The sequence below is a fragment of the Saccostrea cucullata genome, unplaced genomic scaffold (assembly GCF_032062105.1).
Source record: "Saccostrea cucullata isolate Sc308-1 unplaced genomic scaffold, CSIRO_AGI_Scuc_v1 ctg8112, whole genome shotgun sequence".
NCBI classification, from domain to species: domain Eukaryota; kingdom Metazoa; phylum Mollusca; class Bivalvia; order Ostreida; family Ostreidae; genus Saccostrea; species Saccostrea cuccullata.
In genome coordinates, this window is record NW_026926424.1 from 1 (window position 1) to 18,527 (window position 18,527).

Below are 18,527 nucleotides of genomic sequence, written 5' to 3' on the forward strand. Positions count from 1 at the left end.
AATCAAGATTCACGAACAACTTGCAATCAGTATCATTATGGTTCAAATAATATACCTTGTAGGGATAGACCGCACTGAGAATAAGGTACGAGGCAATTAAAAAAGAAAATAAAAAATCTTTTAATACTAGATCTTTAACCCATTTGGGACCTGTATAAAAATGAATTCGAATATATCACCTTTTTTGATGAGCTTTATATTTCTTACAGTATGCCTGTATGTCCATGGCAATATTACTGCACTACTTTCTTCTGAGTATGTTTTGTTGGATGTTGATTGAGGGCTTCCATCTGTACGTTATGCTCGTGCAAGTGTTTAAAGCAAACAGGAATTTCAAAAAATACCTAGCGTTTGGCTGGGGTATGTTAAATACAAATATAAGAAGTTTTTTTAGCCTAGCTTGATGTGATTTTTGAATTTACAAAACATACCGACATAATAAATCATTGATAAAATTACCCTTTTTAACATGCAGGTTTACCTATTGTGATAGTAGGAATATCGGCTGGAATATTTCATGATGAGTATGGATCTAACACCGTGTAAGTGTAGGCAAAAAAATAGGAAGAAAAATAACATAATAGATTAAATATATTAATTTCATTTTAAGGCCTATTATGATAAATGAATTGAAGTAAACTGAATCCTTTTTTTATCTGCAGATGCTGGTTAACTCGTAAAGTCTTGCTTGTGGCGTTTGTGCCTGCTGTGGGACTTTTAATTTTGGTAAAAAAAATTTTTAATTCACTGAAGATAATTTTTGGAATATATTTCCCAACGTTTATGTCGAAAGTATTGGGTTTCTTAAAATCATAATCATTCTTTTTCTCTTCATAAGTTGAATACAATCGTTTTATTCGTTGTGTTGAGGACTATGATGCGTTCGATTTCGGTGTCTGCAAAAATAGGAACAGACGAACGATCTAGCGTAAGGTAAATATTGTGATCAATACCCAATTGTCGTAAAAATGGTGATATACAGAAAAAAAAAACACTAACAAGAAGGACATCTTTTTTGTTTGTTAAGGACTTAAAGGCACATAATTTCTTATTTCAACTTATTTGGTTTATTTACTTGGATTATTTCACTGCAAGGTTAGAAAACTAGCATCTTTCTCTTTTTTCCAGAACTGGTCTAAAGGCAGCTGCCGTCTTACTTCCTATTCTCGGGCTGACTTGGACTTTGGGATTTTTCTCAATTGACTCCAAGGACACACTTGTCTTTACTTATCTTTTCACATTCCTAAACTCTCTTCAGGTATAAACGTGTTTTGGTCTTTTTTTAAAAATCTTTCTCTTAGTGTTTCTTTGCATTCTATATATGCCCAACTTGTACGTGAATTCCTTTCTGACTACTCAGTATTTGAAATATTTATTTTCTTTTAGGGTGTTTTCTTTTTCTTGTTCCATTGCTTGATGAGTACTGATGTAAGTAATTCTTACTGACAATACTTAGTTTAAAAACTGTTCACGATTTATGTCTCTTAATTCACGTTTTCAAAAAAAAATCTCTCAATTTTGTCTCACCTGTAATCATATTGAAAAACTAGGTGAAGACTGCTTTTGAACGCAGATCACAGCGAAAGAGCAGGTCTAGTTTGTCAGCAACTCTTGGTAAATCCAACAAAAGGGACAGGCTGATAGACAACAGAAAGTCGTCTTCGGTAGGTTCTCTTCTGCCTTTAGATTTTGCTAGTATGTTCTAAGCTGTTGTGAAAAGAAAACCTATAATTTTTTTTTCGGGAAAGTATATTGAAGTAGTAAAGACGTATGCTAAAAGTAATTCAATTTCAACTGCTGTTTGGAAACTGGTGGAATGGTAAAATTACCTGTAAAATCTTTTTTTGTAGACGGATACGTCTTTGACGGATGTGTCCCTCTCCCACAAATTAACCCCTACCACCAACAGATTTTCACAGATGGAGTCGAACTGGGATAATTATGGATACGACCATCCGACGGAATTTTTCACTCGCTCTTTTAGCGATGGCATCCCTTCTTGGAAAAATATCAACAATTTACGCGCGCTTCACACGCATTATCAGACAGCAGACGACATTTATTCCAAACACGGCCTTCATCAGAGACAATTTGAACAGAGTAAAGAACAGTCTATTGAAGACCTTTACAGCAAACCATTGAAGAGACGTGACAGAGAGAACCATGTTCATTTCAATGATGACATGGTATTAACAGAACGAAAACTCGGCACAATTAGTCCACCTGGAATGAAGCTGACGAACTTCGACAGTCCGTACACTACAATCGACAAAAATTGGTCGAAGAGTTTTCTGGCTGAAATTCAAGAAAAAGCAAACAATATCAAGTTAAGGAACAATTTGGCGATTGAAAATGGAAAACTGGAGGTATAGTTGAATGATATCACCAATCACTTGTTGCAACAAGCTGTAATCCAAAATATAGAACTCTTGTCTATTCGTATTAGAATTGGATTTAGAAGAGTTGTTTCATCTACAGTAAACAAAACTATTCATTCAGTGACAAAAAAAAATTAGATAGAAGGATGTGCTGATTTGTCTAACACCGGTACACTTTGAAGCTTTTAAGTTCATTTTCAAATTTCAATTTCCTATTTCATGTTCATTCTATCCTAATGTCTTAAAAACATGTTTTGTTGTTTAATGCTCATTTACTTTGTCGTGTATTAAACTAAATAAAACTACAAAATGACTATAGTGAAGAGTGATTAATTACTTTTAAATAAGGCAAAAATACTATGCCGTAAGATCAATTGCTTTGCCTTGACTGGAAGTTTACATGTTTAAGATTGAAACAATATTCGATGCAAATGTATTTATTTATTTCATATGCTTTCATTACCATTAAAATAATCATGTCTTACATCATCATTGTGTTTGTTTCCAACTATGCATTTCTTTGAAATAATATATAATAAATGTTCATGTATCTAAAATATCATAATAGTATATCATTATTGCCTGACGTCACGGCGTCAGGCTGTATAAGGATTGATATTTCCAAGATCCGAAAGTGTGCGATCATATCTAGAGAGCTAGAATTTGTGCAAGCTGATTTACAATGGAATTCTTTACCTGCATTTTAAAAGAAACATTTTTCAGAAAAAAGAAATGATATTACTGATGCAAAATACTGCAGTGTTTACTTCCTTTACTCTTTTTGCATGGAACAGATTATTCCATGTAATTCGCTGTTTCAACATTTCCGTGTATCCTTTTTTCTGCCTTTCTATACTACTGGATCAGTCCATTTATATTCTATGAAAGGGGTGAATTGATCTTTTCGCGCCAAATGTCACTAGTAAGCTATCCGCCCCTTTTCCTTGGATTGTTCTATTGTATGAATGGGTGTGCTAACTTCCATGAAAACTCCTTCTTATGCTTCAGAAATTCTATCTACAAGTTTTACATCTTTCTTTAAAACAACATATCGTATGTACACATCAGTTTTTTTGACATGCAACAATAAAGAAATGATTTTTTCTAATTTGTTTCTCGATCCCGCGGTTGGTTTATTGCATAAATGGACTGGTCCAATAAAAATAAACAACGCAGTTCAAATCATCGTCTCCATGCAGATGCCTGATCTATTATATGGCTCTGTTCAGATGCACACAATAAATAAGAAAGCAGTGAAAAATCTTGTATTTTTCTTTTCACAAAGGCCCAAATATTGAATTTACTTATTTCATTCTTAATATAAGATAGTGTCACTACCCCCCCCCCCCTTTTAAAAAAAAAAATAATGAACACACGTTACTAATGTTTACTTCAGAGGAGAAAATACACTCTAGCAAAATGTGTATTTAATTATATCCATCTTTTAAAATGTTTACAATGCATGATTTGACAACAGATTTTATAATAGGTGTTACAATGTAGCTTGAAATCAATTTAGATCCAAGGGCAGGTCACTCCACTAGCAGAACCCCCCCCCCCCCCCCGCCAGAATAACACTCTTTAGTATGCAGTGTAGAGATGATTCTTCTACAAGTTAAACCAGAAGTCTCTGTCGAGACTGAAGCTCTACTGGATTTTACTTAGCAAAGGAAGAGAAAATTAGAAGCTGGGAATTGAAACTTTACAACAGCAATAAATAGTCTAAGAATAATGATCCTTGATTAAGTCTCTTTATGTTCTTAGCGCAGTCTACTTGCATGCCACACTGTATTATAATCAGACTAAAACTGTATTTAGGATAATATTTTGATGGTATTTTACAGAAATTTCTATCTTTAGTAACCAAGGCAATATTGTTCATCAAAATCAAAAAATGATATATAGAATAATGTTTCTTAGTGTAGTCTACTTCTGTGGAAAATTATATTGAAATCAGAACAAAACTGTAGGAGGCGTAGTATTTTGAAAGTATTTCACAGAAAGTTCTATGTTTAGTAACCATGGCAACATCATTGAAATCAAAAACTGGTACACAGAATAATGTATCTTAGTGTAGTCTACTTGTGTGCCAAGTTATATTGAAATCAGACCAAAACTGTAGGAGGAGTAGCATTTTGAAAAATTGTTTACAGACAGACAGACGGACGGACAGCTGGACGGACGCTGGACGCATTACTATCGCATAAGCTCTTCTGGTCTCTGACCAGTAGAGCTAATAAAATCAAGATTTCAATTACAACTTCTCAAAATATAAAGTTGGGATATGTTTTAAACCCACAAAGGTATTTATGCTCAAAAGGTTTATCACTCTTCATGCAGATAAATTGATTGATTTAGTCAGGAAAGCTTTTTAAAAAGCTGTTACTTGTTATCATATAACGCATTAAAGACGTACAACACACTGGGGGAGATAACTCTTGCGATTTCAATTGAACGTTTGACGTGACGTCAAATTTAACGTCAAAAATAAAGCGTCAAAACGACGAGTAAAACGATCCCGATGTATATCAATCATGAAAGAAAATTGGGATATGGGGCTTGGCTTTGACTGCGCGTACCATACTCAATCGATAAGTATTTTTTAATTAACCCGATTAAACTCCGTAAAAAGCAATAAAATACATACATAAAATACCATCCCTTAATGTTTATTTCATTTCATTTCATATACAATAAATTGTATTTTTGATCAAAGCGCAGCATTTTTTTATATTCTGAAAATTTTATTTTACATTGCCGAAATTCTCATTATGTACAATTGGCTATATAACATTCCGATTAATGGTCTTCATTACAATTTGTGCATTTACGATATAAATATTTTTATTTTTTCTTTAATTAAATGAAATAACAATAAATAAACAAAAAAAAACTTTTTACAATGTAAAATCGATGTAGACCCTTACAGATCAAAGAGGAACAACTCTGAAATGTAGGAGATGTTTATTTTCCTCCCTTTATTCACGGTTTTCCACAGAACCAGATACATTTACAGCAAGACCTGATAAATCCGAGAATTGAATACTATAGACCTCATATACACAATGTAAGTATAGAATTGAAAAGAATTGTTCACTTGTACTGAAATTATCTGCATTGATGAATATCCTATTGCAGCAAATCGCTTGACTTTCTGTCAACAATGTCGGTTCGCATTTCCTCGAATCAAAACAAAACGTAGCCTATAAGATTTAAAAAAAAATATCAAAGTGCGATTTGATATAAATTGAAATAGATGAAGAGTTTAATGTTTGATATTTTGAAGTTAATGTGGACGAATACGGAATTTTCATACTAACTTTAGAAGCGACGACATTGAAAGAAATGCGTACAATATCATGAGTGGTGTACATCTATGCAAATGTCGGAAAGAAACTACAATTATTCCATTTATATCACAGGAGATTTGAACATATACCATTTTTTTAATGAATAAAATTAAAGATATAAAATTAAAAATCGACATATTGAAGTTCAACAAAACTTGAATTCGTATCCAGGTTTCATGTGATATGGAATGCATAACGCATACATACATGTATATGGACTAAACACTAAAATCCCTCAGTATTTTTTTCCTGATACATATAAAAAGAGTAGTCAATATTTATTCTGCATTCATGAATTTAAGAACTAATGCATACCTCCGGGATTCAAATGACGAAATACCAGTATATTTGCACTGTAAACGACGTTTCGTCAAACGCTAATGGTCTGCGACGCAAAAAAGGAAGGGGTGGGGGTGATAGGGGTATTCAAAAATTGCCTAAAAATCTACATTTAAATATGTTTTACATATGAGAACTTTTAAATTTGTAAGTTAATATATTTTTGAAGCAAAGGCAATATTCCAATTCATTTTTTTAAATGTAATTCATATAACAAAGTGATCGGCCCCCGTCTGAAAGACGCGCAGGAACGTGATTTATTGAGAAAGGGGGAGGGGGTAATTTTCCGCTATTAAATCAAAACTGATCGTTCAAAAATTATACAAAAAATTATGAAGATTATTTTTACCACCAGCTACCTAAAGAAAGTTTTTTACCAAAATTAAACGACAGGTTTTTTCACAAAAAAATTTTGAATTTGAAAAATACGCAATTTTCAAGGCTTAGATAATTCATAGTTTTTCAGTTTAAGGTCTTTAAAAATTATTTTGATGATATGTATATCAAAAAGATGACTATGTTTTTGTGTTAAATGGTTAAAGGAATAAGCCAATGAAATTTGATATTGATATCTAACCTGGCTTTTTTTGAAAATCAAGGTTTAAGTAGTTCATTGATTAAAAATTTAAAATTTTTTCTCCTCGTAAACAACTAAAGGGGGGTAACTTTTGGAAGTTCCTGTCCAAAAACCACTCGAACGATTTTGTCCAAAATGTGCATACATACAGTAGATATAGTCATGTACTAAATATACAAAAATAACGAAAATTAAACGACAGGAATTTTTTGGGGTAGGTGTGTTGTACATCCTTAAGAGCCATTCTCTGTAATGACTTGAAATTTTATATAGGAGCTGTGGCACGCATAGTCTCAGAATTTCTCCAAACTCTCTATGATAAAAGTCATTGATACCCTAAACTGAAATCAGGCTAAAATTGGTTGCTATGTTTTATAGTTACCATGGCAACATGTCTTAAAGTTCGAAAAATGGCATTTTTTAACATGTTTATAGCCCCATAGTTAACATTTGTGGCAAAGCAAACAATTGACAATGACTATTTCCAAAAGTTGAGGGTCAGATGTCTCAAATGCATGATGAACATGTTTGGTAAATCAACTATTACATACGATACTATGGTAACAATGTATTCAAAAGTAAAAAAAAAATATTCGTTGAATTTTATAAAGTCATACACGTAAAAATAAAAAGCAATAATAGGATAAAATGTGACCAAATAATAGAAAAAAGAGCCTTGAAACATATACCAAGAACAAAATATGATATTTCATTTTGGTTGGCAATGGTTGCCAAGGTTTTTATACCACAGAGAGCCTTCAAAGTAACACTCTGTATGTTTAAACCTGATCCTATCTTTTAAAAAAAGCACATTTCCTCATAACTAATGATCAATTTTATAAGATGTTGGTGTGCTCCAAGTTTTCCCATTTGAAAAAATTCAGATTAGATTCTTTAAATAGATCGTTGCTATGGAAATAAGCAGAAAATATATGCTTAAAAACCTGAAAGATATTTTCTTTCCTTGGATACGTACCCTTAAATGTAGATTCCCAAAACTTTTATGACTGATATTTATTAACAGTTAACTTGACTTTTAATTTTGACTATCATCCAATCTGTAAGTGGATGCAAGAAGTTGGCACACAGGGTTAAATATTGATATGAAGTTCACAAAATCCAACATTTTACCTTCTTGGTAACCATAGCAACAGTGTTGTTTTATTCATCAAATTTTATCAATATATGATATTCAACTTCAATTCTAACAGATAAGTACTATTCAAGCTGAGTCCTTTAATTTGTTTCTTGATTAAATGGCAATTTAATTGTTAATGCAGCGAAAAATAATTCACGTTTAAGCACTGGTACTTTGTTTCCATGGTAACACTGCAAAGTAGCAATTATAACCAATTTTTCTTATGGTTTTTGGTGTTGCAAGGTCCTAAGGATGCCCATTTGCCAGTCTTGAATTTTCATGTTTTTCCTCAAGACAGTAGCATTAACCCAATCTTAGTTACTGGTTTTGCATGGTTACACTGTGTTACCATGGCAACCATAAAAGTTATTTATAGAATGATATTGCTTATACTTGTATACTTAATGTAAAACATTTTCATTGTTTTTCTAAAGTCGTTGATTGAGTTTGAGCATGTAACACCTACCATTAGTGAATACGGAGTGTTTTTCAGCATATTTCAGCATTTTAAATGTTTTCCAAATGTACCCTTGGTTACCACTTACTTAGATATATATTCTAAACAGTTTCTTTACAGTATGTGACATCAAGGTGTCATGTTTTTGTGAGAATGGTTTGTTTGCTTTTTCTAGTTTTTATTAAGCCACAGTCAAGATTTAAAGTGGCTGAAAATCTCGATTTTTCAAACATTTCCGGCTGTTGCCATGGCAACCGAGACACATAGCAACGAAATTTTGTTTGATATATGTTTCTGGTGTCAAGTACTAAGAATGGGTGAAGTTTCATCAAAATCGGTGACCATGCGTGGCAACGAAGTTTAAGTGGTTACAGAGAATGGCTATTAACTTCGTTAAATTAAAGATTTCCTTCATTCATGTTGTTTTTCTTTGATTTAAAAAAAATTGTTTTTCTATGCAAAGCTCTAAATACTAATGACAGATTTTTGGGACTTTTTTTCATATTGAGTATATTTACATGTACAGATGTAGTTCGTTTTTCTTTTTCACATATGGCATCTATTAAGCTTTACAGAACTCAATGTTGTTTTCACATGCAAATGATATTTTGAGTACTGTACTCGGTTTAAATTCAATTAATGATTAGAAGCAACCTAACTGCGTAAAACTACCCATAGGATGTGAGCAGTATTTAGAGCTTCCTTAAAGCCAGAGCACATGCAGCCAAAAGTTGCATCCAAACCAATTATACAAGCGCCAAAATAAGAGTATATGGAAATCTAACCGGAGGACTTTAGGCCTTGATTGTCACCTGATTTTTTTTTATTTAACCTGAGTATGACCACTTTGGGTCCACCTCAACTGCCTTTGTTTCTCTAGAATACGTAGGCTTAGTTGAACAGGTCAAGAATATAACTCGATTGGAGAATAACCCCATCCATTCTATTGTTTGATTTAACAAATATTAATTCAGCAAGAAAATATGTCACTGCCATCTAAATATTAATTGACCGATCTTGACAAGTGGCACAGGCGGGTGTGGCCGGTCGGCAGGGGGTGCTTACTCCTCCATGGCACCTGATCACACTTTTGATATTCTTACAGGTCAGTGTTTGCTCTGCTTATGATTCTTATAACTTGTATGGACTTATGAGCTTCATACTGTCCGTTACCTCAAACTTTTATTTCTAAAGGTTTCATGCATCAACATGTACTTTTAACTTACATGAATTACGTATCAAATTATTTTTTAAAATTATCCATATAGTATGCCAGTGTTGCAATGCCTTTCTTTAGTCTAATTTACACATTGTTCACAAATGAGTTAAAAAAAATAGGATCTCTCATGATTTGAAGACTAGTCAGATATGGTTCTTATCCAACGAGTTGTGTGAGGTTTCTTTTTTTTTTATCCTCAAGCCTTGGCAAGGGGAGAAAAACACACAACTTGTTGGATAAATGTCATATCCAACTACAAATCATGGGAGATTCCTTTTATTCCATATTTAATACTTCACAATCAGTGCTTTACACTGTTATATATAGGACTCCATACTTTATCACGCTAAAACCATGGGATAAAGTGGTAAACATGGCATATTAAAATGACTTTTTTTGTCCATTATATAGTTAATTGACTATATAATTAATTCTTGAAAACAATCAAAAATGCTTTCAGGACAATCTGTTAAATAAAAAGTATTTAAGTGAATGCTGCTAATAAGAAATTACACCATGAAAACTCAGGATAAAGTTTAATGTTTTTTTTTTGTTTTAATTTAAGGTTAAAGATGAAAAAGACATTTACTTTAGATTTTTTATTAGATACATAATGCACTTGCATCTAGTATACATACGATGCGAATTTGATTCAAAATATACACAAGTCAAATCATAAAAGACAGAGGCATTTTGATAAATTTGAAATACGTAAAATCAGTATTTCCACACTTAACACTAAATTACATTTTTTCTCATTGGTTTTTGCACAGCAAAAAATACAAAGAAATTACTTTATATTAAAATATTACAGACAGATGTTTCCTAATATCAAATATCAATTTATAAATCATTAATGATTTTCTGGGGAGTGAAGGGAACTTGATAACTGAATTTTTGCAAAGGTATTTTTATATGGCATAAAATTGCAATGCCTTTAGGCAGAATATAAACTGTCTACAAAGCAACCTTTATATTCAAAATATATATATTAAAAAAAAAATTTAGTAGACATATATATTTCAAAATATACACATGCACTTAAACACACAAAGAACATGTTCATAAAAAAAGTTATGGTCAGGTTAGATTAAAGATATGTATCTCATCTCTGAAAATATGGCAAAAAATATAAAAATGATTTCAATATGATAAGATATGTATAAAAACGATAAAAAATGAAGGTATACACAAGTAACCGCAGATAAACACTCAAATGTGCAATGGGAGTTATTTCCCTTCTAATATGTGAACAAAATGAAGATCAATCAGAATAGGGCAAGTCTTATATATAAAGAAAAAAAAAACAAAAAAAAAAACAATAAACTTTTCTTATTAGTGGAAAATATGCTGATATGTCGTAAAATCTGGAATGTTTATGCATAAAATATTTTTTTAAGGGATAACTGATATTTTGTACAATATATTTTCAAAAGTTTACTGCACATAACCCTTGGGTAACACATATCACATTTTTTGTGTTCATTACAAACAAAAAAATACATGTATAAAAAAAAACACCCTTTCACAACCACGCAATATACAAAAGATAAGTTTGCAGATAAAAAGACTCATTCTGAAATAACACAATGATAGTCACAAGTAACTTTATATGCACAAAAGTTTTGAATGCTCATCACAACATTGAAGTGTTAATACATGTAATTTTAATACAATTGCTAAGACAAGATACATCCAGTCCTTCATAAAGGTACCAGGTAATCTAATCTGTAGGAATGGACAAAGATTTCAAAAATATGGATTTTCTCATGTTGTACAGGATATGCTTAATCTTCCAAACGTTTCAGTGAATCAGATCACCGGTAGCTGCTTTTGTCGTACGACTGATCCATTATCCCCTTCATGTTGCTGTGTAGGTCTATCTCCTCCATGTCCACAGCATTGCGGTAATCCGTCAGCTCCTTGGAGATTTTGATTCTGGTGTAGTTAGCTGATAGGGTGGACATGAATAAAAGCTATGAAATAAAGAAACAGATAAAAAGATTAGAGAACCACTGGTTTTTCACTTGAAATACCTCTTTTGTCCTTAAGAAACTGACTTTTTCCAACAAGAAATAGTCAAAGTATGAATCTCATTTCACTTCAACAGATTTACCACTTCTACAAGATTGGTTTAAATCCACCTTTAGATGTTGGAAAACATTATACAAGTACATGGAAAAATATTCTGAGTACCTACCATACCAATGACGATACACGCTGCCCCAGCTAGGGCTACACAGAACAGAGGACCTGCCTCAGCAAACTGAAATGAAACAATAAATGTTAGACAGTGAATTCTGTTTTACAGTAAGGAATTTTTTTCTCTCTCTTTTTTTTACAATTAGGAAATTATCTACTATGTAAATTACATTGGGGAATCAGGAGATCTCAAAAGTCTGCGATTATTGACAAAAGTAAAAAGGCGACATTTTCCAGAAACTCTTAAAATTTCAAAAATTAAATAAACTGTATTCATAATTTTAATTAATATTTTCAAATTGCTAAACAAACTGGAAACCTCATCTTTTTCATTACTTATCAACTGATAAAATTACAAAACAATTGTGCAAATCTTTATGATTTTTGCATTGTAAAACACAAATAACTAAATGTCTATTAGGCAGTCATTTGGTATTTAAAATATGTGTGGTTAATTTCATATATCTCAGTACAGTTATATTTACCCTATCACATAGGACCCTTAGCTCAACAGGGTTACAGATTTCATCCCTCCCTGGAGCAGCAACACCCAGAAATGGGTATGTGGAATTCCTGTAGATACCTGGATGGAAAAAATAAAATTGTTACATTTAAAAACCAATTTTTTAATCAATCATAATATGTGGTTTACATATAGGTTTATTTAGTTATTCAGGTTAAATCAAGGATGTACAGGTATATTTTGTGTACTCTTTCTCTATTGCTAATAACCTTGGTTTGTATGAAAGGCTACGGAAGACATTGACAACTGAGTCAACTGACCATAACATTTGAGTTTGAAGAAGGAAGTAAAAAAATCATGAGCTGACCATAATGTTTGAGTCTGACATTAAGAACTGACCATAATGTTTGAGTCTGAAGCAGTAAGCCACAGTTTGATAATTGTTGTGGTAAACTTCCTGGTTACAGATGGACCCCAGCATGATGTACAGAAACACAGGAATGGTGGCCACACCCACAATCACCAGCCAGACTAAACTCAGCAGGAATGACATCATCATAAACTGAAAAGAAATGACATCATCACAAACTAAAGAGAAATGACATCATCATAAACTGAAAGGAAATATTTTCATAATACATTATACCCTAGTACAAGAAGCAACTGGTAAAAGTCATATTTAATGAGTTTTCTAAAGTATGATAAGAATAAAATTATGATTAATAAAATTAACTTACAAAACCAGCAGACACTTGTCCTCCCATAATGCATCTCTTCCCCGAGTATACATTTTGTCTGGTTGCTCCTGTTGCAAGGAAACCGAAAACCAACAGGACAATGGAGAACAGCGCCATCACTATGGCAATCACGATGAACACAATCTGAACCACAGACAGCCTAGAAAATTCAGCAATGAAATTCAAATGTCAAAACATGTATAAAACAAAAATTATCTCATTCATTTTCCTTCAAGACCTAATGTTTTTTTAAGTACAAAAGCCTCCTCTACTAGATTTTAAAGCAATAAGATTTTAGCGATAAGATTTTTGATTTGAAAAAATAATCTGCAGGAAACTACTCTATTAGAAGTAAAATATTTAAATAAGAAAAGTACTCTTTTTCATCAATTACATGTACAAATTTCACTTCATTGCTCATTAAAGAAAACACAGGTACTTTAGTACATTAAAAATGTATCATGCTTTAGAGGGTAAAAAATGTTAACACAGACATATAAAGAGTATTTGTTTTATATGTCAACAATAAATCTGATTACATCAGGACTTTGAACCTATGAATTCACTCAAAACATGCAGGATCTTTAAATTCCTTGAGTAAGTGATGCGTTACTTTACATGCCACATACCAAGTCACTGTAAACTGGAACAACCCCTCCATAACATTGATAATGATGATCTGTAATGCTCGGTACAGGGTGCCACAAAACACCCCCACTCCCACAAAGACAATAATGGTGGCCATCAGAGATGCAAAGGGCCAGTTCCCCAACTTATCAAGTGTACCTTAAATTGAAAAATTAAACAGTCAAGGCACCTTCAGGCATATTATGGCATAAAAGTAAGTTTAAATAATTAAAAAAAATTACTTTTTTAGGCTAGTGTAGTAAGTGTACCTGTTAGTCAAAAATATCTTTTATATACATATTCTATATACATGTATTAAGATATTTGATGTACCAGGAAAATGTTAGAACAGGTGCTGTTTCAAAACTGAAAATTTTGCAGCCTCCAGCTCAAGTTCATTTTTAATACTTGTGAACCAAACTAAATGTCAAACTCACTATTTATCAATAGCACAATGCTTCTAGTACTTACCAATATTGGTTAAAAGAAAATATCACTCCACATTTCAAAACCTGATTTGCAAAGATTTTAAAATGCATGAAATGAAAACAAATCTCAAAAGTCTGTAAAAATGTTTTCAATGGATTGTAAATTTATAAGCAAACCATGGAAACAATGTTGGTGAACTCTCATACTAAAAGTATTGTACTATTTCGAAATTGTGAGTTTGACATTTGATCGGTTTGCAAGTAATTTAGTATCGAAAATCAACCTGAAAATGCTGCCTCAGCTTGGAGGTGGAAAATAACCAGATTTCGTAATGGCGTGGGTTCGGACTTTTTTCCTGGCATGTTAAATTTATCAAAATTGTTAAACAGGCCTGGAAAAAGTCATACATTTCAAGACTAGTGCACATGTGGTACCCTGCATATGAGTGTATAAAACTGCGCGTCGATTTACCCAAATGGACCCAGATGGAACCCAAATGGACCCAAATGGAAACACAAATGGACCCAAATGGAATATTAAATATGTATTATTGTATTTCAATACTCATTTAAAATGATGAAAATAAATGAACTTACATTTACAAATGATTTTTTTTTAAATTATTAATCTCTAATATTGTATTTTGAAACATGAAGTTTTGTTAGTATTCTATATACTGGCAAAATTATTTGGGGGTAGGGGTGGGGTGGGGGGCATGGCCCCCTCCCCCCATCCGTTACTACGGCCATAGAAACTATTAAATACTTCAGTTTTGTATTCAATTATGTTCAATGGTTATTACAAATAGAATTAAATTAAATCACATTTTTAAAAATACAATTGAAGAAAATAATGATATTAAAATATTCTCTTTTTGTTTTAATTTCATTATTTTCTATGTTTTAAATAAGTAAAAACTTGAGAATACGATATAATATATATATTTTATATTCCATTTGGGTCCATTTGATTTCCATTTGGGTCCATTTGAGTTTCCATTTCATGATTTGGGTCCATTTGGGTAAATCGACGCACCCATATAAATATATAGAATGTTCCATCGTTAAAATGATATTGTCCTACGGACCCGGTTTAACGATAGAATTCGTTCCGTGTATTCGTAATGTTGCAGAAAGAAACACGGGCGATAAGTCGCATAGTGCATTTACTAGGAACAATCTAGAGAGTTCCGAATGTAAACATGGCAGGTAATTTGAATCGAGAGAAAAACGTTGAGAAAATTAATTGGATTTTCGTATTTATATGGATTACTTTTTGGGATAAAAGGCATAAGAAATCTCAAGAAGGTTTGTTTTGATTATCTTGGTAGTTATTCCCAGTGCAAATCATTTTATATTCTTCAAAATAGTTTCGGAGCGGATCCGCTCCGATTTGCTACATTGCAAGTATATGGAACGTATTCTAACTGTGGTGAGGGCCTGTACCGAGACACAGTTAGATTATTCTAACTACCGTATAAAATGCTTCTGACCGTCTAACAAAAATAAATTTTGGTGAAAACTGTAAAAATAATTTTATCAACCTTTTCTGAATAGCTTAATAAACTGTATACAATACTTGAATACATCTAATTTAAGCTTAATCAACATGATCAATGGCTAAAGTTAGAGATTGTTTTGGATCTGCAACAGAGTAAAATACAAGGGGTACAAGTCAAAACGGCACCTGGTGAAAACGGCACTTAGGAAATATGCAAAACGGCACTTGAGAGTAGTCAAAACGGCACTTTAGAAAAGTCAGAACGGTACTTTTTTTATTTTGAGAATTTGATATTGTTTATGCAGAAAATGGATCTTTATGTTACATTTATAGTAAGAAATGTGTATATAATTATTGATAAAAAGTTTAAAAAATATTTTAGGAAAAAAATTAAACTGATTCATTTGAAAATTATTATACTTTTGTACAGGGGTTAGATTTTTAAAATGTATTTATATTTTAAATCATATATATTTATTTACTACAAAAGAGATCAAATCCCAATTATATTATTATGATCCTTTGAAATTAAAAAATTTATAGTGTTTCAAATATGTATACTACTCTGTTTTGGGGGTTGCCAGTCACAGTTGACTAATTAGAAGCCAGTTAGAGTATGTTTACTAAGAATACACTTGTAGGTTTAGGAAACAAAAGACCATTTCACACCTCCCCTTCAATAATCTGTTGATCGTCAATTTGCAATCATATACAGCTACTATTGTGTATTTCAAAATGTCAAATGGATTGTACACAAGTTAGAAAAACTTAGATAATCCTCTCGCAACTGTACATAAAATATGAGTAGCCATACAACATTTAAGAATATAATAAACATGTACATACAAGAACAAACCATTTGTTTTTTTATAATGAAGATATACAATGTTGATATTGTTAAAATAATTTCTACAGAATTAGATAGAAATGTGAGATAAAGTGACTCTTACTGTAAATTTTTTTTTTTTAAATCATTTACACCATTTCTTTTTTCATATTATCAATACTATACTACAAATATAATTATTCTAAATCCCACATATTGTTGTGTTATAGCTTAAAAATACTACCTTTAAAAATAGATTGAAAATAAAGCAAAATTGAAGCCACAAAAAATTCTAAAGTCAATAAATTAAATTTTGACTTAAAAAGAACTTATGTGAAATATATATCATAACACTATTATATACTTTTTTCTCTAAGTGCCGTTTTAACCAAGTGCCGTTTTCACTAAGTGCCGTTTTAACCAAGTGCCGTTTTGCATATTCCAGGTGCCGTTTTCACCAGGTGCCATTTTCACTAGGTGCCGTTCTAACCCACTCGGAGTTCATTGGTTCTAACCATAATTCAAATACAAGTAGATAACTGATAATAAATTAATTCACCGTTTTCCTAACCAGCTAATGTATAAAATGTCTAAAAATAAGAATACTAATGTAACAGCTATTTAAATTACCCATTTTTTTTAATCCTCGAGTAAAGCAGCGAAAAATAATCTGTTTAAACTATTTCTTTTCTTCTTTCATTTCGAAAAAATGACTCATAGGGAAAGAGAGCACCAAATGCCCGGATGAACACATGGCTTTGTTTGTGATGGAACATTAAACCGAATACTGAATGGGATGGCGTTACGCCATTGGCTGAAATCAGGTATTTAATTGTTTTCATTTTAAAGTAAAATTAATGACCTTTGAAATAAATGATGGGATGAGGGAATATTACAGAAACTATAGAAATACCAGGGAAGATTTTAGGAGTGGGGGTTGATTTTTTTTGCCGCGTGTTATTTACTGCGAATCTCTATAAGTTGAAAATAACTGCAATTTTGACCTATAAACGCAATGGGACCATATATTTTTTTCAGTATTTTTTGTTAGGGCTTAGAACAAAGTTTGAAATGATGCTAAAGATTTTTCTGAAATTGTCATAGTAAAGTACTGAGAGGGCCTAAGGTTTGTATGGAGTTCTATGGGAAAATAATTAGTGGTCTTTTCCCTATAGAGACCCCAATTTTTACACTTTAAAGTGATTTGAAAGTCATGAAATGTTATTTTTTGCTAATTATTTGAAGATTGATGACATTTCGAGAGAAAATTTAGCAAAAATTTGAATTAGTTTACTGCGGTAATGGGGTTAGTGGTTATTTGGGTCTATTAAAGAGAGGAGGGGGGGGGGGGTAAGAGAAGATAGAAATTAGTAAAGTCCTGTACAGTTGACATGGTCAAAGGAAGATGGTAAGTTAAGAAAATGTATTAGATTGTTCTTAAGATGAATGGTTGTATGTATGCATAGATTTAAGTATGTATTTTGCATGTACATGTGACTGTGTATTTATTATGTTTTGCTCTATCTGTGTATATTATGGAAGTGTAGGACAGTGACCTGGTGTTAATTTTTTTTGGTTTCTTAGACTTTTGCACTTTTGGCATTTTTTCAAATAATTAAGGTGGCACATAAAAGGAATTTTTTGTGATGGACAAGTGAAAGGAGGACATTTTCTGTCTTGTCATCTCATGTTTGGTAGTGTATGTGTTCCTCTGGATTGCCCCCCCCCCCCCCCTTTCTTGGCTGCAGGGTGATCAGTTTGTAGTTTTGTTGTTTCTATGTTGTAGCTACACAAAGGTCTATGTTTTCTCTTTTTTCGCTCTTTGTAGATTCATCAGAATTACTCGCTGCGACTCACTTTCTAATGGTTTCTAGTTTTTGTACTTAGAGTTACTTCCCTTAGACCTGCTGACCAGACAGGTAGAATTTCAACATGATGATATCTTAACAGTTGTGACCTTTGGCTTCTGATTTTTTTTCATAAAATATTGTAATGACCTTGAACTGCATGTATGACATTTGATTATTATTATATTTACATGTAATATTATGTAATATTGAAAAAACATGTTTTCCACCCTTGGCGGGTCCATTTTTTGTACATTTAGCTATGTAGAAGACATGTAATTAAGGAAATTTTTATAAAACTTGAAAACTATTGTTGTTTCTTTCATGATTTATGCTTAATTTGACTAATTTTATTGATTTATTTTCATTTAAGCACTTTAGAGGAATTTCGTCTTTCAGCTTTCTTGGCCCCGGGAGTGTTCGGTCTCTGATCAGCAG

The 18,527-nt window shown here is 32.0% G+C and overlaps 2 protein-coding genes across 2 annotated transcripts; one reads left to right on the top strand and one right to left on the bottom strand.

Moving 5' to 3' along the window:
- The first annotated feature begins 37 nt into the window (after nucleotides 1-37).
- On the top strand, nucleotides 38-2,372 carry LOC134271662 (adhesion G-protein coupled receptor D1-like). Its single transcript, XM_062753870.1, has 9 exons — nucleotides 38-85; nucleotides 210-360; nucleotides 476-542; nucleotides 663-726; nucleotides 839-933; nucleotides 1,129-1,258; nucleotides 1,387-1,428; nucleotides 1,551-1,664; nucleotides 1,851-2,372. The coding sequence occupies exons 1-9, from the start codon at nucleotides 38-40 to the stop codon at nucleotides 2,370-2,372; spliced, it is 1,233 nt and encodes a 410-aa protein (XP_062609854.1).
- Nucleotides 2,373-10,042: 7,670 nt separating this feature from the next.
- Nucleotides 10,043-16,891, bottom strand: LOC134271660 (neuronal membrane glycoprotein M6-a-like). Its single transcript, XM_062753869.1, has 7 exons — nucleotides 16,873-16,891; nucleotides 13,490-13,646; nucleotides 12,861-13,020; nucleotides 12,523-12,685; nucleotides 12,146-12,243; nucleotides 11,659-11,724; nucleotides 10,043-11,434 (listed from the first exon to the last, which is right to left on the bottom strand). The coding sequence occupies exons 1-7, from the start codon at nucleotides 16,874-16,876 to the stop codon at nucleotides 11,276-11,278; spliced, it is 807 nt and encodes a 268-aa protein (XP_062609853.1). The 5' UTR covers nucleotides 16,877-16,891; the 3' UTR covers nucleotides 10,043-11,275.
- Between the last annotated feature and the right edge of the window lie 1,636 nt (nucleotides 16,892-18,527).